This window comes from Scyliorhinus canicula, chromosome 6 (genome assembly GCF_902713615.1).
Source record: "Scyliorhinus canicula chromosome 6, sScyCan1.1, whole genome shotgun sequence".
NCBI lineage: Eukaryota > Metazoa > Chordata > Chondrichthyes > Carcharhiniformes > Scyliorhinidae > Scyliorhinus > Scyliorhinus canicula.
Genome location: NC_052151.1, coordinates 140,465,058 through 140,486,844, shown reverse-complemented (window position 1 = coordinate 140,486,844; position 21,787 = coordinate 140,465,058). Strand labels below are relative to the sequence as shown.

General features: G+C 46.8%; 1 protein-coding gene across 1 annotated transcript in view; it reads right to left on the bottom strand.

The window, feature by feature from the left end:
• LOC119967540 overlaps positions 1 to 21,787 on the bottom strand; it is a 72,172-nt gene that overhangs the window by 7,730 nt on the left and 42,655 nt on the right. Inside the window, exon 3 of the mRNA XM_038800227.1 lies at positions 12,300 to 12,404. Within this exon, the coding sequence (XP_038656155.1) occupies positions 12,300 to 12,404 (105 nt within the window). The remainder of the gene's footprint in view (positions 1 to 12,299; positions 12,405 to 21,787) is intronic.

Sequence of the window (21,787 nt, the reverse complement as noted above, 5' to 3'; positions counted from 1 at the left end):
CTTTCATTTTCACAGGAACATGTCTGTCCTGCACTCTAATCAACCTTTCCTTAAAAGACTTCCACATTTCAAATGTGGATTTACCCTTAAACAGCTGCTCCCAATCCACATTCCCTAGCTCCTGCCGAATTTTGTTATACTCTGCCTTTCCCCAATTTACCACTCTTCCTTTCGGACCCCTCTTGTCCTTGTCCATGAGTATTCTAAAACTTACGGAATTGTGATCGCTATTCCCAAAGTAATCACCGACTGAAACATCAACCACCTGGCCGGGATCATTCCCCAATACCAGGTCCAGTATGGCCCTTTCCCGAGTTGGACTATTTACATACTGCTCTAAAAAACTCTCCTGGATGCTCCTGACAAACTCTGCTCCATCTACGCCTCCAACACTACACGAATCCCATTCAATGTTGGGGAAGTTAAAATCTCCCATCACAACCACCCTATTTCTCCTACATTTTTCTATAATCTGTCTGCATATTTGTACCTCTACTTCATGCTCGCTTTTGGGAGGGCTGTAGTAAAGTCCCAACAATGTTACTGCACCCTTCCTATTTCTCAGCTCAACCCATATTGCCTCAGTGCTCGAATCCTCCATCGTGCCCTCCTTAATTACAGCTGTGATATCATCTCTGACGAGCAATGCAACTCCTCCACCCCTTCTACCTCCCTCTCTATCCCTCCTGAAGCATCTATACCCTGGGATATTCAGTTGCCAGTCCTGCCCTTCCCTCAACCAAGTCTCAGTAATACCAATAGCATCATATTCCCAGGCACTGATCCAAGCCCTAAGTTCATCTGCCTTACCTGCTACACTTCTCGCATTAAAACAAATGCACCTCAGACCACCTTTGCGTTCATCATCTCTTCCCTGTCTACTCTTCCCCTTAGTCACATCGAGTTTATTGTCTCGTACCTTACTGGCTTTTGTTGCTGCTTCTTTACTGACCTCTAACTTCCTAATCTGGTTCCCATCCCCCTGCCACATTAGTTTAAAACCTCCTCAACAGTGTTAGCAAAAGCACCCCCTAGGACATTGGTTCCAGTCCTGCCCAGGTGTAGACCATCCGGTTTGTAATGGTCCCACCGCCCCCAGAACCGATTCCTATGTCCCACAAATCTGAACCCCCTCCCTCCTGCACCATCTCTCAAGCCACGTATTCATTCTGACTATTCCTGAATTTCTACTCTGACTGTCCCGTGGCACTGGTAGCAATCCTGAGATTACTACCTCTGAGGTCCTACTTTTTAACTTATCTCCTAACTCCCTAAATTCGGATTGTAGGACCTCATCCCTTTTTTTTACCTATATCGTTGGTGCCTATATGCACCACAACAACTGGCTGTTCACCCTCCCCCTTCAGTATGTCCTGCAGCCGATCGGAGACATCCCTGACCCGAGCACCCGGGAGGCAACATACCATTCGGGAGTCTCGTTTTTCGACCAGAGAAACGCCTGTATGGGCCTTATAGTTATTTGTAAATTTACTACAATGAGGTTCCCGATGTTCAACGTCAGGAACCCCGGCCTGTAACTGACGAGGGATGGGGGGGATAATTGCTTCCTGGTTTAACATTGTCATGAAACATGACTTTGGCCTTCCTACAATACTTTCCCCTCTCATCGCCGAACCCACCTGACATGAACAGGAGTGGAAAATCCCGTCCTAAATATTTTTGTGCTCTGGAACAATCATTGATACGGTTACTTTCAGCAGTTAATCAGAGAATACCAAAACCTTGAGCCTAAATAATGTAGTTGTACACAAAACATTAGTCAGCCAAGTCATACAACAGGTGAGAAATTCAGGATAATTTTGCTCTTATTTCCTTGCAAAATAAAAATTTGGGCCTGTGCTTCCCCACATCCAATCTTTCCTGGAAGTGTTTCAGTCACCAGGATACGCATCTCAAATGGGGTTAGGCAGTGACAAATGCATCCCCAGTGTGGGTTGTAGAATCCACTGACATATAAATAGCTGGAGCCTGTACCTTTACTGTACATGTATAAAGCAATGAACAGCTTAACTAGCAGCCCTTAAAGGGATACCACAAAGTTGCTCAAGAAATGGGCATAAAACCTTTCAAAGATTAATTTCTGCAGAGTTAGAAGGAGCAGGAATGATTCTCCTGGTTCCAGGAAAATACTGACCCAGGGAGTTGGGGAGAAGCCCACTGGTGGGCGAAGAACCCATCAAGAATGGACACATGGAGGCCCTGCTGATCTTAACAGCCCAGGTTTTTAAAAAAGAAATCACAGTAAACTCCCGTCCAACAGCTGGCTAGGTTGACAGCCTGGTCAGCAGACAGGAGCAGACGTTAGCAACAGAAAGCTGTAGCCGTGAACCAAGGAGAAAAACTCAGGACAGCTGAAATACCCTAAACCTCTGTTACAACTCTATCAGGTGACTGACGCTATCATGCGGCCTCTCCAACAAGACAGCATTTAACCATCTTCTCTTGACATTCAATGTCATTACCATCACTGATTTCTCCCATTATCAATATCCTGGGCACAGTAAGAAGTCTTACAACGCCAGGTGAAAGTCCAACAGGTTTGTTTCAAATCAGTAGCTTTAGGGGCACTTCTCCTTCCTCAGGTGAATGAAGAGATAGGTTCCAGAAACATATGTACAGACAAAGTCAAAGATGCAAGACAATGCTTTGAATGCGAGCATTTGCAGGTAATTAAGTCTTTAACTTCGACAACAAGTTCTTCATCCAGCCATGGGGACCAGATTTGCACCTCAATATGCCAACATCTTCATGGACAAGTTTGAACGAGACCTACTCACCGCACAGGACCTTCAACCGACACTATATATCAGATACATCGATGACATTTTTTTTCCTTTCGACCCAAGGTGAAGAATCACTGAAACGACTACACGATGACATCAATAAGTTCCATCCCGCCATCAGACTCACCATGGACTACTCTCCAAAATCGGGTGTATTCTTGGACACACTGACCTCCATCAAAGACGGTCGGCTCAGCGCTTCGCTTGACTGCAAGCCCACGGATAAGCTCACGATGCTCCACTTCTCCAGCTTCCACCCTAAACACATTAAAGAAGCCATCCCCTATGGACAAGCCCTCCGTATGCACAGGATCTGCTCAGACGAGGAGGAGCGTAACACATATCTACAGACACTGAAAGATGCCCTCGTACTAACGGGATATGGCGCCCGACTCATCGATCGACAGTTCCAACGTGCCACAGCAAAAAACCACACCGACCTCCTCAGAAGACAAACATGGGACACAACCAACAGACTACCCTTCATCGTCCAGTATTTCACCGGAGCGAAGAAACTACAACATCTTCTTCGCAGCCTTCAACACGTCATCGATGAAGACGAACATCTTGCCAAGGTCATCCCTAAATCCCCACTACTGGCCTTCAAATAACTACGCTACCTTAAATAAACTATTGTTTGCAGCAAACTACCAAGCCTTCAGCATTGCGACCACTACAACACACAACCCTGCCATGGCAATCTCTGCAAGACGTGCCAGGTCATCGACATGGGTGCCACCATTCCACACGAGAACACCACCCACCAGGTACGCGGTACATATTCGTGTGACTCGGCCAATGTTGTCTACCTCATACGCTGCAGGAAAGGGTGTCCCGAAGCGTGGTACATTGGCGAGACCATGCAGACGCTGCGACAACGGATGAACGGACATCGCGCGACAATCGCCAGGCAGGAATGTTCCCTTGCAGTCGGGGAACACTTCAGCAGTCAAGGGCATTCAGCCTCTGATCTCCAGATAAGCGTTCTCCAAGGCAGCCTTCAGGACGCGCGACAACGCAGGATCGCTTAATAGAAACTTATATCCAGGTTCCGCACACATGAGTACGTCCTCAAGAAGGGGAGGCGGAGATAGTGGTAGCATTAGACGCGGAGAAGGCCTTTGATAGGGTTGAGTGGGGGTACTTATGGGAGGTGCTGGAAAGGTTCGGGTTCGGGGAGGGGTTTGTCAGTTGGGTGAGGCTGTTATATGAGGCCCCGATGGCGAGCGTAGCCACGAATAGGAGATTGTACCGGGGACGAGACAGGGGTGTCCCCTGTCCCCCTTGCTCTTTGCGTTGGCAATTGAACCCCTGGCCATGGCGTTGAGGGAGTCGAGGAATTGGAGGGGTCTGGTGCGGGGTGGGGAGGAGCACCGAGTGTCATTATACGCAGATGACTTGTTGCTCTATGTGGCGGACCCAGTGGGGGGGAATGCCGGAGGTGATGAAGATCCTTAGGGAATTTGGGGGATTTTCTGGGTACAAGCTCAACCTGGGTGAGAGTGAGCTGTTCATCGTGCACCCGGGGGATCAAGAGGAGGGGATTGGTAGGCTTCCACTGAAAAGGGCAGGGAGGAGCTTTCGGTACCTGGAAGTCCAGGTGGCTAGGAGCTGGGGGGGGGGGGGGGGGGGGGGGGGGGGCCTTCACAAACTTAACCTCACTAGGCTGGTGAAATGGAGGAGGAGTTTAAAAGATGGGACATGTTGCCGCTGTCGCTGGCGGGCAGGGTGCAGTCCGCCAAGGTGACGGTGCTCCCGAGGTTTTTGTTCCTGTTCCAGTGCATCCCCATCCTTATCCCAAAGGCCTTTTTTAGGACGGCCAACAGGAGTATTACGGGATTTGTATGGGCGCATGGGACTCCGAGGGTGAGAAGGGTGCTTTTGGAGCGGGGCAGGGATAGGGGGGGCTGGCGTTGCCCAACCTCTGTGGGTACTATTGGGCTGCCAACGCAGCGATGGTGCGTAAGTGGGTAATGGACGGGGCAGGGGCAGCATGGAAGAGGATGGAGGTGGCGTCCTGCGTGGACACGAGCCTGGAGGCACTGGTAACGGCGCTGTTGCCGCTCCCCCCAACGAGGTATACCACGAGCCCGGTGGTGGCGGCTACCCTCAAAATTTGGGGGCAAGGGAGACGGCATAGGGGGGAGGTGGGGGGCTCAATGGAGTCCCCGATACGGGGGAACCACCGGTTTGTTCCAGGGAGCATCGATGGCGGGTTTCTTGGCTGGCACAGGGTAGGTATTAGGAGGTTAAGGAACCTGTTTGTGGATGGGAGGTTTGCGAGCCTGGGCTTCCCCCGGGGAACATGTTTAGGTACATGCAGGTTAGGGCGTTTGCCAGGCGGCAGGTGGAGGGGTTCCCTCTGCTGCCCCCACGTGGGGTATGGGACAGGGTGCTCTCGGGGGTGTGGGTTGGAGGGGGGAGGATTTCGGACGTGTACCACGTCATGCAGGAGGTGGATGAGGCCTCGGTGGGGGAGCTGAAGGGTAAATGGGAGGAGGAGCTGGGTGAGGAGATTGAGAAGGGGACGTGGGCGGATGCCCTGGAGAGAGTGAATTCCTCCTCTTCCTGTGTGAGGCTTAGCCTCATACAGTTCAAGGTGCTGCACAGGGCCCACATGACCGGGACGAGGATGAGTAGGTTTTTCGGGGGCGAAGACAGGTGTGCTAGGTGTTCGAGGAGCCCAGCGAAACACGCCCATTTGTTTTGGGCATGCCCAGCGCTGGGGGAGTTCAGGAAGGGGGTAGCAAGGACGGTGTCAAGGGTGGTAGGATCCAGGGTCAAGTCAGGCTGGGGACTCGCAACTTTTGGGGTTGCAGTGGAGCCGGGAGGCAGGAGGCGAAAGAGGCCGGTGTTCTGGCCTTTGCGTCCCTAGTGACCCGGCGGAGGATTTTGCTTCAATGGAAGGATGCGAGGCCCCCAAGTGTGGAGGCCTGGACCAATGATATGGCGGTGTTCATCAAATTGGAGAGGATGAAATTTGCCCTGAGGGGATCAGTACAGGGGTTCTTTAGGCGGTGGCAGCCTTTCCTGGACTTCCTGGCTGAACGGTAAGAAAATAAGCTGGCAGCAGCAGCAACCCGGAGGGGGGGGGGGAGGGGGCGTGAGAGGAGGGGAGGGGGGGGGTTTGTTGCGGGGGAAGGGAGAAATGTGTATATGTGTTTATTGAATATGCCGGATGCTTATCTATTTCTTCTTTTTGTAGTTACTGGGGGTGTTTGGTTTTGGGGGTTATTGTGTTTTTTTCTTCTTCTTGTTAATATGGTTCTCTTGTTGTTATTTTATGTTTTTGATATGTTTTTGAAAATCTTAATAACATTTTTTTTTTTAAAAAAGAGTACGTCCTCAACCGGGACCTTGAATTCATGTCGCGTTACATTCACCCCCCCCCACCATCTGGCCTGGGCTTGCGAAATCCTACCAACTGTCCTGGCTTGAGACAATTCACTTTAACCTGGGGTTACCCCTATGTCTGGATCTATAAAGACTTAATTACCTGCAAATGCTCGCATTTAAATGAGCATTGTCTTGCATCTTTGACTTTGTCTATATATGTTTCTGGAACCTACCTCTTCATTTACCTGAGGAAGAAGCAATGCTCCTGTTGGACTTTAACCTTTTGGACTTTAACCTGGTGTTGTAAGACTTCTTACTGTGCTCACCCCAGTCCAACGCTGCCATCTCCACATCAATGTCCTGGGGGGTTACATATGAACAGAAACTGAATATGGTGGCTACAAGAGCATATCAGACGCTGAGAATTCTGTGGTGAGCAGCTCGCCTCTTGATTCACCATCTACAAGGCACAAACCTGGCGCGGGGTTCTCCCCTACCCGGCGTGACGGGGGGTCCCGGCGTAGGGGAGTGGCGCCAACCACTCCGGGATCGGGCCTCCCCAAAGGTGGGGAATTCTCCGCACCTTTGGGGGCTAGACCCGCGCCGGAGCGGTTGGCACCAGAAGACTGGCGCAAAAAACCCGGCAGCGGGACTGGCCGAAAGGCTTTCGCTGGTTGGCGCATGCGCTGGCGGCGACGTCAGCGGCTAGCCACGTGATGTGGGTTTCTCTTCCGCTTCCGCCATGGCGGAGGCCGTGGCGGCAGCAGAGGAGAAAGAGTGCACCCAGGGCACTGGCCCGGAGTTTGAGCGGGGGGCCCCGATCGCGGGCCTGGCCACCGTGGGGGCACGCCCCGGGGTCCGATCGCCCCGCTCCCCACCTCCCCCAAGGACCCCGGGGGCCCGGTCGCGGCGCCGATCCCACCGACACCAGAGGTATTTCAAACCTCGGTGGCGGGAGAGGCCTCCCAGCAGCGGGACTTCGGCCCATCCGGGCCGGAGAATCGCCGCAGGGGCCTTGCCGATCGGAGTGGCGTGATTCCCGCCCCCGCCAATTCCCGGGTGGCGGAGAATCTCTGCCACGGCGGGGGCGGGATTTACGGCGGCCCCAGGCGATTCTCCGACCCTGCTGGGTGTCAGAGAATTTTGCCCCAGGAGTGTGATAGAATGCTCTCCACTTGCTGGGAGTGCTGTTCCAACAATACTTAAGAAGCATGACACCATCCAGAACAAAACAGCCCACTTGACTGGCACCCTATCCATCACCTTAAATGTTCACTCCTTCCATTGCCATGGCTGAATAGAATAGTTATGGTATTGAGCAGTAGAGACCATGAGTAAACAGTGATGTCAGTAGTCATGTGCAGCAGATAGAATAGTCAACCAAGAGAGATATTTCTACCTAATAGCGTATCAGTGTATAGTGTACATAGAGCAAATATACCATTTGAACAAACTACAGGATTCAGATTACAGTCTTTCTAAACAACCACTAAATGAAACATGATATCAGCGATGGACACTAATCTAACAAAGCGTTTGTGTCATCAATGGAACACCCACGGTTAGAAATTGGAACAAAACCTGTTTGAAGCAAAATTGCACAAGTGCCTAAGAAGCAGGCAAACAGGATAGCGGTAGTGATGGCAGCGCTGCCCCTAACCCATCTGTTTGAAAGTTTGGAGGGCCCACACAGAGGTCAACATTGGAGGTCATGACGAAAAAACTTCCGAAGGCAGGCATCTTCAAAGTCGGGATCGCGTGGGTCATGGGCAGGTGTCGGGAGGGTCGCGGAGCCATCCGTCGCAGCCCTCCCAATTGCACAAATTCACGTGCAATAGCCGCAGAAACCGGCTTTTGACAATGCCTTCAAAATGAAGTCCGAGACCAGAAAAAAAATGCGGGCACACTGAGCATGCGTGCCTGCTCATCGGTGTGCGCGCGCAGAACCGTGTGGTTCCGTAAGCTCCTATAAGGAAATCTGATCAGCTAGCATTTAAAGCCACGGTTTCACCCAAAATGTGACAGTACTTTTTTTCTAATTCTGCTGTGAATTTCTTTTTTATTTCTGATCCCAAAACCGACTGAGCTACCTGCACCTAAGTAGCCAAATCATGTGTTACACTGAATTACATTGACTATTCTACCACATTCGGCCAACCAGCCCATGTCCAAATTTTTGCTTCATTCGGAACACAAATGAGCAGAAGGCACTATTTAATACATGAGAGAAAACAAGTGGAGAAACAAAAGAACATTCTGGCCAGCCAACCAGCCTGCACCTCGGAATTAAATGAAAAGCAAATTGATACAGGAGCAAATAGTTTATTCCTCATGCCTTTCAAAATATGAAGCAGCTACTGGTCTGGCCAGGTGGACAGAAAAGCAGCAAAGGAATACAACCCAGGGAAGTGTGAGGTGATGCATTTGGGGAGGTCAAACAAGCCAAATAATTACACAATAAATGGGAGGATATTGAGAAGTATAGAGGAAGGGAGGGACAACAGATCCCTGAAGGTAGCTGAACAGGCTGCTAAGGTGGTTAAGAAGGAACCCTTCAATTTATTAGCCAAGGTAGGTTTGCACAATCGGAGAAGCAGGAGAAGATGTTTTTAAAAATCCAATGTAATCTTCCTGCCTGAACGGAGGTCACACCTCCCGAACGTCGACATCATGTGCTTTGGGCGCGATTGCGATTCCTCCATTTTAACAGCATCAAACAAGAGAAAATGGTGGGACGCAAAGGTCGGCCGGTGAGGGTCATGAAGGTCGGCCGGCTTGGGTGCCGAAGGTCAGCCGGCATGGGTCCCGAAGGTTGGCCGGCTTGGGTCCCAAAGGTTGGCCAGTTGGTAAAAATGGATCCCAGGAAAAAAAGTTTAAAAAACACCGTGCTAAGATATTGAACAGCTTTGTGTGTTCTTACCAAATAGCACAAGCACTAGGTTACTTAATCCCTCTGTGCCATAGGTATGGTGATATGCATCACTGTAAATACACAAGAGGTTAATGTAAATACACGTTGACTAGATAGACACTAGAGGGAGCACCAGAGACATGACACACAGACATTCAACCAATAGATCAGTAAGAAAGGACACGACCATTGGGCATTCACGATACACACAGAGGTGACACTACCACAGGGGGGCATTACACAAACCCATATAAAAAGGACACAGCACATATGATCTTCCTCTTTCTAGTGGAGACACTCAGTGTGTACACAGGGTTGATTTAAAACACATCACACCTACCACCTGGATTGTAGCAGACTGGTTCGTCAGTCTGAGTACCTATAGCAAGATTAACAGGAGAGTCGAATCCAAGTAGGAGAATTGTTAACATTTCAATAAATGTGTTAAAGCTATCTCCAAGTCTGAAGCTTCCTTTGTCAGAGAGCACATCAAGGAAGCAGCTTATGCTACGTCAAGAGCACAACAAAATAATAGGGGCTATCACCAATGAGGTTCTTCTGAGACAGGGAATAGAAGAGACCTCTGCATACTTCAAATCTGTCCTGAATGTCTTTGATGCACATTTTATTCTGAAACCGAGCCTTATTGTCAAACGTGTTCTTCACCAGCAGAACTACTCGTGGGCTGATGGCTCAAGATGCAAGTCCCTTTGCTGCCACAGAACCTCCAACCTAATATAACTCTGGCTGGCCACAAAAGGATGGGGAACATGGACTGGCTTGCATGAGAAGCATAAGCAGTGTTACAATGTCAGACATAGAGCCAAGACTCTAGTCCCTTAACACAGGGCCACTTGGTTTGGATTTGGGATCATAAATCTGAAGGAAAGACCCTTCACAGATGGAGCATCCACAGTCTTACCTGGTCCAAACAGCATCTAGAACTTTCAGACGCAACAGGAGGGCAATGATTTTATTGGTGCCTACAAAAACACAGGTTTTTGATTGCCACACAATGTAGGATAAAAGTCCCAAGAATACATTGAACAGCTTGTGGAATGTTGACTACCCAATGACCCAGTTTAAAGCCATTTACTCTTCTCAGTGATTACAACATGATCAGGGAGAGTTGTGAAGACTTAACCTCTGACTGGTGAACTTTGAGGGAGGAGGTGGTAGAGCAAATGTAAATAGTTGTATGGTTTTAAAAATAGTAACATCTTTATTAAATAAGTTGATAGTATACTGGGGTGGTATTGTATAATTGGTTAATAAATTGTTATGGTAATGAGTAGACCATGATGTAACCGTGACATCAGTCGTCATGTGCTTGAGGCTCTGTACAGCAGGTGATAGTCGACATTGAAGAGAGATACCCCTGCCAAGTAGCTCATCATGTATATAGTGTACATAGTGTAACTACTTCAGACGACAGTCCCTCCACTTGAGATAGGCCAGACAACCAGGATATGAAACTGGTAGCAGATGTAAGGACGCTGCCAATCTAACAAAGCACTAATGCCATCAGTAGTCATGTGCTAGGGACTCTGTACAGCAGATGCAATAGTCAACACCCAAGAGAGTTGTGCCTTCCAAGAAGCTCATTATGCGTTTAGTGTACCTAACGTAAATAAGTCAATTTGAAGTAACTACCTAAGTCAAACTACAGGCTCGACAGATGGGAGAGGCGACATAACCAGTATACAAAACACATGCTATATACATGATACACTTCAGCAACTTGCCACAGCTTCTCTGATTGCATCCTCCAAACCCATGCCTTCTACAAACTAAAAGAACAAGAGTAGTATATGCATAGGAACACACCAGCTGCAAGATCCCCTCCAAGCCACATACCATCCTGAAATGCAACTTTATCGGCATTCCTTTGCTGTCACTGGATCAAAAGCCTTCCTACATAGGCTGTAGTGATTCAAGAAGGTGGCCCATAGTCAATTAAGAGCAACAAATGCTGTCCTAGCCAGAGACACTTAGACCCTGTGAAATCATGGGTCATAATTTCTGGCATCCCGGGGATCAAATTTTGGGGGGAATAACCTAAAGATGAGCTGGGTAATCCCTCAGAAGTTTCCAGGTAAGCATTTGCGTCATAATTGTCTGGAGCACTAACTTTCTCTGGGCAATTGCGCTGCGATGTGAACCATCTGACTCCCTCTCAACTCCTAACCTGACCTGAACCCCGCCCCCTCTGCACCCTCCAACATCCCCTGATGTTCAACCACATCCCCAGGTTTGCCCTGTTATCTGAACACTCCACGCCCCCTCCCCTCCTCCCCCACGTCATGTCCAACCAGGCTTCGTGGATGGCTGCTCTGCCTGGATCTTGCCTGGGTCAGGACGGTTTGGCAAAACAAAAGTCACAAAAGAACTTTGGCATAGGAAGTGGTTACAGAGTGGCAATTCAATGCTGATTGCTGCTCTGAGAAATTTACAGCCCTAAAAATAAAAATAAAATTACAACCACTTGAGGAATGGTAGTTGAATAGATTTGAAACATAGAATTGACTGCACAGAAGGAGACTATTCATCCAAAACTGAGTCATCCAACCTAACCCCACTCTCCACTTTTTTGTCCATAATTCTATAATACACCACTACAAGTGCATATCCAAGCACTTTTTAAATGCAATTTTTCTGCCTCTACTACACTTCCAAGCAGTGAGTTTCAGGCCCAACCACCTTCTGTACAAAGCTTTTCACAATTCTTCTCTAATTCATCTGCCAATTACTAAAAATCTATGCTCCCTGGTTATTGACCTCTGCTAACAGAAGTAGGTCCTGCATATCCACTCTACCTAGACCACTCATAAATTTGCACATCTTGATTAAATCTCTATTCATTCTTCTCTGTTAGAAAGAAAACAGCCCAAGCTTATCCAATTGTTCCTCAATGCTAAAATTATTCTTATAAAACCCCTCTCTAACTTTTGTAATCTTCTTGCAATGTGGTGACCAAAGCATATTCAGTACTAGAGTTTTATACAGTTCTAGTACAACCTCTCTGCTATTCTATTCTATGCATTGGCTAAAAAAGAAAAGATGAGTGAATGTCTCTCCTGGAGAGGATAAAGGGGAATTCATCAGTCTCGTGGGAACTACAACAAAGGTGTTATATTTTAATTTAATAGTCAGTGAACAATTACAAACATACAAAATGTAAAATTAGTTGTCAGGTTTCATCGATGTGGAAGGACATGTATTGTAGTATTGATCATGTGAATTGTTACCTGTTTGACTCTGCATCCTATCATCCACAGTCTTTTCACAGATTGTTTGGAAATTAAATGCTGATGACCAAGTTTTAGCTTCTCTGCAATCATGGCCTCTGTATTCTGTTAAAGTTATGAAGCATATTTCTCAAAAAGAAAACAATGAACAAAAAACATTTACATTCATTAATTTGCTCTGTAACTATTCAAATTAATTGTCAACATTGTTACAGAAAATGCATTGTTAAAATTCACTTGGAGAAAATACTTAAATACTCTCACACAGAGAACACCTTGAGGGTACCATTTAAAAATCACATTTAGAAAAATAGAATCACCTCACTGATTTGGATTAGGTGTCAACAGCACTAAAAATAATTTGCTTTAGTACTATAATCCATTTCAATTCTATTGCAAAAGTCCACGGAGATTATCAATTATTGCAGCTATAAACACATTAAAAATGCCCAGATTAATTCTGCCCAAAATATATTTTGGGTAAAGAGAACAAGAACAGTTATAAATGGGTTTGAGGGATATAGCTATATGGTTTTTAGCAGAGAAATTGGAAGGAAGGCATGAAGGAAATAGTTCCTTTGTTATGACACTCTGGGCTGGGGCGCGTTCATTTCCATCTCCCTTGACCCGGAGTCGCAACACAATTGAATTAACAAATAATTCTTAGAAAAATACCAAAAGTCTTTGGCTCTTGGCTGCCCAATAATTACAGTCACCCGGTTTGTAACTTTAAACACAATTACTTTTAATTTATAACAAGAACTATAATGAAATATGCAGCAAATACAACTGGTTAACTATTATCTAATTCCTAATCCCAGACCCTCTACACACACACATAAGACAAATAAAGACAGAGAGGAAGAGAGGGATGAAAATAATAGGTAAAAGTACAAGATTAAAGGCTTTGTTCAGATGGCTATTTCTGTAATACTTTCCTTCAAACCAGTCTTTCAGGTTGAGATTTCTGTTTTCCAGTCTGTAATGGTTTACATTGTGGATTCATTCAGATCTTTTCAGTTTCAGAAATACAGCAGCTTTTCTGGCAAAAACACAAAAGACAGCAGGTCCTTCCCCTGAGTATCCTGGGACCCGACTCTGCTTTACTTATGCGTCTGAAAGGATTCCACTCAGGCAAGATCCAATCACCATCTGTTACTGAGCAGAATACAGCCTTTTGGACAATTCATTAGCCACCAACCAACGTTTTTTCGGGTGCTACAAAGCCTGAGTTCTGTTTACCGAAAACCAGTACCATATACTATGGGCACGATTCTCCCAAAAAGGAACAAAGTCCCTAGCGAGCGCGTTTAGCCGTGAGTTTCCTGGTACTACATGGCTATACAACACAACTTGCATTGAATAAGGGGCCTGAATGGGGAACGAGGACCGAAGCCGTATGTACCCCCATTTTGTGCAGTTCCAGCGAGTGGATTCCCCACTACAGCGAATGATAAGAATGCCATTTTTAAATGGCGTCCAGATCGCCAAGGCCCCCGAAACAATCCCCAACCTCCCCCCAGCCCAAACACAATAAGGGTCTCCACATCCCCCGTAACTCCCCCCCCCAAAAACAACACCCACACCAGGTAATTCCAACCAGATCACGTGCATGGAAAGAATACCAGCTTGACTGTGCCAAACTGGCACCCTGACAGCACCCATGACAGCTGGCAGTGCCACCTGAGCACCTTGGTCAAGTTGCCTGGCTGGCACTGTCTGGGTAACCAGGTGGCACCAGCAGTGCCAGGGCACCATCCTGCCCAAAGGGCTTGCAGCTGGGGGCTTCCAATCCCCTTGGAGACCCCATGAGTGCCATTCCATCTAGTCCCTGTTTGAGGGGTCCAGAGCTGAACGGCACAGGCCCATGGTCTCTGAGCAGAGGAGTTGAATCCCAAAGCCTCAATTATCTCGGGAATCTGCACATTAGTGAAGCTTACTGCAGATTTGCTAAAAAGTGATCCTGCCCACAATAGGCAGGATTTATGTCGCAACATCTCACGTGATTACGTTGAATCTCGTGAGGCATTGTGAGCCAGGTAAATCCCGGGAGCCGGCGAACTGCTTTTCTGGTGCAGCGTGGCTGTTGGATCGCTCCCACAGTTGCAACCTTATGAATTTCTCAATCCATCTGCTTCTTGACTTAAAGATGCATACCTATTAGGCATCCATAGATCAAAATGATAACGGCAATAAATAAAGGGGAAATAAGGGAATCCTCAGAAAGGATCCTTACATTTTCCAGAGTGCTACATCTAAGAATAATTTTAACTCAGAAGAATGGGTGGCTTGAGAGTGGGAGATTAACATTTTTGGTTTTCAGAGGTGGAGCACAACTTACTCCACAATATAGTCCACATCTAGGATCAAATGGGGCTACATTTGGATACCGACAAGAAATCTATTTGCCAGTGTCAGGGATTCAACTGTTGCATGTGGGTGGAAACTTGCTGCCACAATTAATGCCCTTAGGACAGATTAATGAGATATTTTCAAATTGCTTTTAACTTATTTCAAAATGTGCTTTCACAAGCATGGATTTTCCAGGGCTCGGGGAAACTGAGTAGGGAAACAGAAGCTAATTTCAGTGGTAGTTTAGGTGGGTATTTAAACTTGTCATTGTCCCTTCTGAATAAAAGTTTACTTGTTGCAGTTGGTGCTTTAGTTCCTGTGGCAAATGTTTAGCAGAGACTGCTTGTGCACATACAGCTGTTTTCAGCCTTTCAGGCATTCAAAATAATATCAGGAAAGGAGGTATCTGGATGTGTTTGACAGCACAAAAGAGGAAGACCATCATCATCCACGCAGCCATGATGTGTTGTGGTGAAATGAGCACCTCTCTCCTATTCATATCCCTCCTGTGTTGTGGCAGGAGGGATATGAATTGGAGAGAGGTGCACAGGTGAGAGGTGAACAAGAGGGAGGTGCATCGAGGAAGGTGAACATGAGGGAGGTAAATTGGGAACTGCACAGTGGAAAGGGGCACAGTGAAAATGACCACTACCCGTAACCTTTTCATCTCCAGATCCTTCTGGGGTGCAAGCAGAGACCTATCCAGCTCTGTTCATTTCACATTAATGCTGAAGGCAGGTCACTAATAGATTGCATGCCACGGCCAACAACTATGTAACTTTCCTTGATGACAATAACCAGAATGAGTGAGCATTCAAATTTGCATCTGTGGCTAGGTTTCTTCCAGTACAAGGTGCTATCTACTACACTCACATGTGATCTGAGCACCAGCACAGGAATCAAGAGTATTTTTTATAAGTATGTAATATTCATCTATGAATGCACAGCTGGTGTACAAGCACAGGAAGAGGTTCATGAAGATATGTATCAGTTTCAATGGGAGCTATCACGATATCATGATGTCTTCATACTGAGGTAGACCAACATTCCAGAATATTTTCTTCCAAGAAACAGAAGGGTTGGTTCACTAGGACTAAGGGTACCCCTTCGAACTTGGCTCATGACACAGGTAAGGAAATCAGCAATGAGGTGCAGAGGCACCACAATGAGAGCAATATCATCACCAAGTGTGGAATGCTGAAGATGTGCTTCAGATGCCTGCCTAGATCTGGAGCCGCACTTCAGTACTCGCCAGCTAGAACGTCCAGTATAATAGTGTTGTGCCGTGTCCTGCATAACATTGCAAGCAGAAGAGAATGCAGGGATGCATCAATGGGGAATGGTGGGGTAGTGGCATTGTCGCTGGTCCAGTAATCCAGAAACCCAAGATAATGCCATGGGGACCCAGATTCAAATCCTACCTTGGCAGATGGTGTAATTTGAATTCAATTAAAAACATCTGGAACTAAAAGTTTAACAATGACCATGAAACCATTGTCGATTGTTGGAAACAAAATCTGCTTCACTAATGTCCTTTAGAGAAGGAAATGTGTTGTCCTTACCTGGTCTGACTCCAGATCCACAGCAATGTGGTTGACTCTAAATTGCCCTCAGGATGGGCAGTAAATGTTGTCCCAGACAGTGACACCCTACATCCCATGAAGGAATTTTTAAAAATCACTGTTTGATAAAAAGAAATAGTGGAGACGAAAAGAAAGTAGCGAGAAAACAGGAAAATATAGACCAGTGAGCCTAACGTCAGTAGTAGGTAAGATGCTAGAGTCCATTATCAAGGATTTCATAGCACAACATTTGGAAAGCAGCGGTATAATCAGACAAACACAGCATAGATTAATGAAAGGGAAACCACTCTTGACAAATCCACTGGAATTTTTTGAAGATGTAACTAGTAAAATTGACTAGTAGGGAACTGGTGGATGTGGTTTATTTAGACTTTCAGAAGACTTTCGACAAAGTCTCACAAAGCAGATTACTATGTAAAGTTAAAGCGCATGAGGTTGTGGGTAGTGTTTTGAGATGGATAGAAAGCTGGTTAGCAGAGGAAGCAAAAAGTTGGAATAAATAAAATATGATTTGAATGAGGGAACTAAATATAGTATTTCCAAGTTTGAAGATGATACAAAGTTGGGTGGGAGAGTGAGCAGTGAGGAGGATGCCGAGATGCTTCAGTGGGATTTGGACATGCTGAATGAGTAGATATATGCATGCCAATGCAGTATAATGTGGATAAATGTGGCCATCCACTTGAACAGCAAAAATAGGAAGGCAGATTATTATTTGAATGGGAGAGGTGGATAATCAGCGAGGTCTTGGTGTCCTCGTGCATCAGTAGCTGAAATTAAGCGCTCTGGTACAGCACACAGTAAAGAAGGTAAATGGTTTGTTGGCCTTCATAGCAAGAGGACCTGAGTATAGGAACAAAGAACACATAACAAAGAAAAGTACAGCACAGGATCAGGCCCTAAGGCCCTTCAAACCTGTGCCGACCATGCTGCCCATCTAAACTAAAATCCTCTGCACTTCTCGGGTCCGTATATCTCTATTCCCATCCTATTCATGTATTTGTCAAGATGCCCCTTAAATGTCACTATCGTCCCTGCTTCCACCACCTCCTCCGGCAGCGAGTTCCAGGCACCCACTACCCTCTGTGTAAAAACCTTGCCTCGTACATCTCTTCTAAACCTTGCCCCTCGCACCTTAAACCTATGCCGCCTAGTAATAGACCCCTCTACCCTGGGGAAAAGCCTCTGACTATCCACTCTGTCTATGCCCCTCATAATTTTGTAGACCTCTATCACGTCGCCCCTCAATTTCCGTCATTCCAGTGAGAACAAACCGAGTTTATTCAACCTCTCCTCATAGCTAATGCCTTCCATACCAGGCAACATCCTGGTAAATCTCTTCTGCACCCTCTCTAAAGCCTCCGCATCCTTCTGGTAGTGTGGCAACCAGAATTAAACACTATACTCCAAGTGTGTCCTAATTAAGGTTCTATCCAGCTGCAACGACTTGCCAATTTTTATACTCAATGCCCTGGCCAACGAAGGCAAGCATGCCGTATGCCTTCTTGACTCCGCCCATGTTGCCCCTTTCAGTGACCTGTGGACCTGTACACCTAGTTCTCTCTGACTGTCAATACTCTTGAGGGTTCTATCATTCACTGTATATTCCCTACCTGCATTAGATCTTCCAAAATGCATTACCTCACATTTGTCCGGATTAAACTCCATCTGCTATCTCTCCGCCCAAGTCTCCAAACGATCTAAATCCTGTTGTATCCTCTGACAGTCCTCATCGCTATCCGCAATTCCACCAACCTTTGTGTCGTCTGCAAACTTACTAATCAGACCAGTTACATTTTCCTCCAAATCATTTATATATACTATGAACAGCAAAGGTCCCAGCACTGATCCCTGCGGAACACCACTAAGTCACAGCCCTCCAATCAGAAAAGCACTTCTCTGCCTTCTATGACCTAGCCAGTTCTGTATCCATCTTGCCAGCTCAGCCCTGATCCTGAACAGGAATGTTTTACTGCAATTGTATAAGGCATTGGTGAGGCCTCACCTGGCGTATTGTGTGCAGATTGTGTGTCTTTATCTGAGGAAGGATGTTGCAGCTATGAAGGGAGTGCAGCGAAGATTTACCGGGATCCCTGGGATGGCGGGACTGTCATATGAGGAGAGACTAAGTCACTTAGGAGTTTAGAAGAGTGAGAGGGATCTCATAGAAACTTGTGAAATTCTAACTGGATTAGACAGGTTGGATTCAGAAAGAATGTTCCTGATGGTGGGGCAGTCCACAACTAGGGGTTACAGTTTGAGGATAAGGGGTAAATCTTTTAAGGCTGAGGTGAGCAGAAATTTCTTCACCCAGAGAGTGGTGAATCTGTGAAATTCACTACCACAGAAATGTATGCCATTTCAAGCAGGTGTAAATGAGCCACATTACAATCGTCATCGGTTATCTTAAATTAGTTGTTCATGTAGCTTGTAACACACTCAGGAATGTTTAGCAAGTGCTGCCAAATTGTGGAGTTACCTTTTTGGGTCTGAAGCCATCCCTCAGTACGCAGCAGAGTACAATTTGTATTTTGTCTTACATGTGTATTACATTTTTGTATTACTTTTGTATACAAACAGAATATGTTTTTGATTTGATCAACAAATCGATGAAGGACCGAGTACCTGACTTCACAGAAGCACTCAGATTCATAAATGATGTCGCTGAATTGTGTGGTAGGCAAAACATCTTTATGGACTGGCAGCAGTATCCAATTAGTGCAAGCACAATCCACTGCGTGACATTCCATCCAGTTGCATATAGTCTTGAATTTCTCCTCTCCTTTTCCTCCCGCCTCCTCTTTGCATCTCCTCCCTGCTTTAATTGTTATTTTTCCTGATCATGCTGCAGTCCAGGAGGCAATGAAAGAACTTAGCCCATTTCTGAGCCAGGTAGGCATTACTCCTCTTTAGCTTTGTCCTTAAACAGGCAGAAATACCTCCATAAACCCCGACGAGAGCTCCCACTACCTATGCCGAAGGAAAAGTCACTGAAAAATATCTCACTGGCAACTTGAATCAATGTACGTTTGAGTCTCATCTTGCAGTCGCATGCCTGGTTTCTGCTAATTCCGCAAAATGTTCAGCAAAATGAACAGCAGCCGAGTTTCCAATCCTGATGGTGTATCAGTTGGCTGAGCTGTGTGCTGTCAGGATCGCATTCGTTCAAACTGATCTGGCACAACCAGGGGATTCACATACCTGCGCACTTATGCTACATGTGCCATAGAGAAAGTAGCTGGTAGTATGGTCCACACAGTAAGCAGTGCTATGCAAATTAAATTTGTGCCCTTTGTCTCATTCACCAATAAAATTACATAAACGTTTGGTGATCAGTTCATGAATATCAGTGTGTGCTTTTGAATTGCATGAGTCCAAAGAAATGCATGTTAGGTGTCCAAAAGGTTAAGTGGGATTACTGGAGTACAGGGATAGGGTCGGGACCAATATATGGTGCTCTTTCTGAGGGTCGGTGCAGACTTGTTCGGCCGAATGGCCTCCCTCTGCACTGTAGAGACTTTATGATTAGACCAAGCAATTAAATTCCATACACAGAGTTTCTTAAACCAATCATCATCTCTGAAAACAAGTACTTTAATTGTTCAATATCCGACAGCAAGAAATCTCCTCAGGCAGTCCCTCGAGATTGCGTATGATTTTAGGCCGGCACCGGAGGGGTTGGCGCCGCGCCAACTGACGGCGAAGGGCCAGCACGAGTTAGCGCATGCGCAGAACCCCAGACCGGCCAGCGTATTCTAGCGCATGCGCAGGGGGTGTCTTCTCCGCGCCGGCCATGGCGAAGCCCTACAGAGGCCAACGTGCAAGGAAGGAGTGCCCCCACGGCACAGGCCCGCCAACAGATCGGTGGGCTCCGATCGTGGGCCAGGCCACTATGGGGGTCCCTCCCCGGGGCCAGATCCCCCCACACCACACCCCCCGACAACCGCACCAACTAGCCTACCAGCCAACTCCCGCCGTGTGGGACCATGTCCAATTCATGCCGGTGGGACAGGCCAAAAATCTGGGCCCGGAGAATTGCCGGGGGGCCGCTGCCAACGGCAATGATTCCTGCCTCCACCCGAAAACCGGCGCCGGAGAATACAGCAGCCGCGGGTGTGTCAGAGCGGCGGGTGTGATTCACGCCGCCCCCCCCTCCCAGGGATTCTCTGACCCAACAGGGGATACCTTCGCCAGGGTCTCCCATGAGTTGTTGCATTTTCGCTGTCCTCCTGGGAGTCTCCTGTCATGACCAAGTTCTGAGTAGAGCAATTTCTTCAGGAATCTGCTGTGAGGCGTACAAATGACATGTCTTGCCGAGTGTAGCTGGTTTTAACCTTAGTTTTCTGTGCCTCAATGTTGACAAGTTGTCTTGGGAGAGGACGCTGTTGTTGAATCACCTTTCTTACCACTGGATTCCAATGATCTTGCAAAGGCACCACTTGTGGTAGTACTTCTCCAGTGATTTGAGGTACCTGACGTAGGTTATTCCAAGTATCCAAAGCATATATGAGCAGGGATAACTGCTGCCCAGTAAACCATAATCGTTATAATAATAATCCTTATTAGTGTCACAAGTAGGCTTACATTAACACCGCAATGAAAATCCACGAGTTGCCACACTACAGCGCCTGTTTGGGTACACGGAGGGAGAATTCAGAATGTCCAATTCACGTAACCGGCGCGTCTTTCGGGACATTCAGGAGGAAACCGGAGCACCCAGAAGAAAACCCACAGTCTCAGGTGTGTTTTCCTGGTCCTCAAAAACTCTTTACCTCAGTTACCCAAAGACTGAGCTGGCCCACTAGAAATGATGATGAATGTTGACATCGATGTCTGCCTTCATCGGGATGAGAAGCCCAAGATATGAAAAACGTCTACATTTTCCAATATCTCGTTGTGGATCAATGGGGGGGGGGGGGGGGGGCAGTTTTGCTGTGGGAGCTGGTTAGAAGAGAATCTTAGTTTTCCAGCTTTTAGCGTAAGAACCATTTTCTCATATGCTTTGGAAGAGGAGTCATCATGACCTGCAACTCAAGTTCAAAGTGAGCATACACTCAAGCATCAATTGCACGCTGATGCTGAGATTGGGATGGATTTGGTTTTGGATTGAAGGTGGTATAGTCTGAGCAGTTTCCCGACTGTTCTGTAGATTAGTTCCACACCTCTGGTAAATTGCTTCTAGTTATGCGTCGTACTGCAGTGAGGAAAATGGAGAAAAGAGTTGGGGCAATGGAATAACCTTGTTTAATCCCAGTATTCATTGAGATAGGGTTTGTGGTGGTTCCATTGTTGAGAAACTTGTAATTTATCGTGGAATAGGCAGAGCATGGTGTCAAATTTCCGAGGGCAACTAAATTTGAGGAGGATCTTCCACAAGCCTTCACAGGTAAGTCAAAGGCTGCTGTGCATTCGAAAAAGGCCACATATAGTGGTTTGTGTTGTTTCTTGCATTTTTCTTGAATTTGCCGTGCAGAATATCATATCTGCTGTGCCTCTCGATGGGTGAAAACGGCAGTGATGCTTGAAGGAGTTCCTCACCCAGTGTGACGAGGT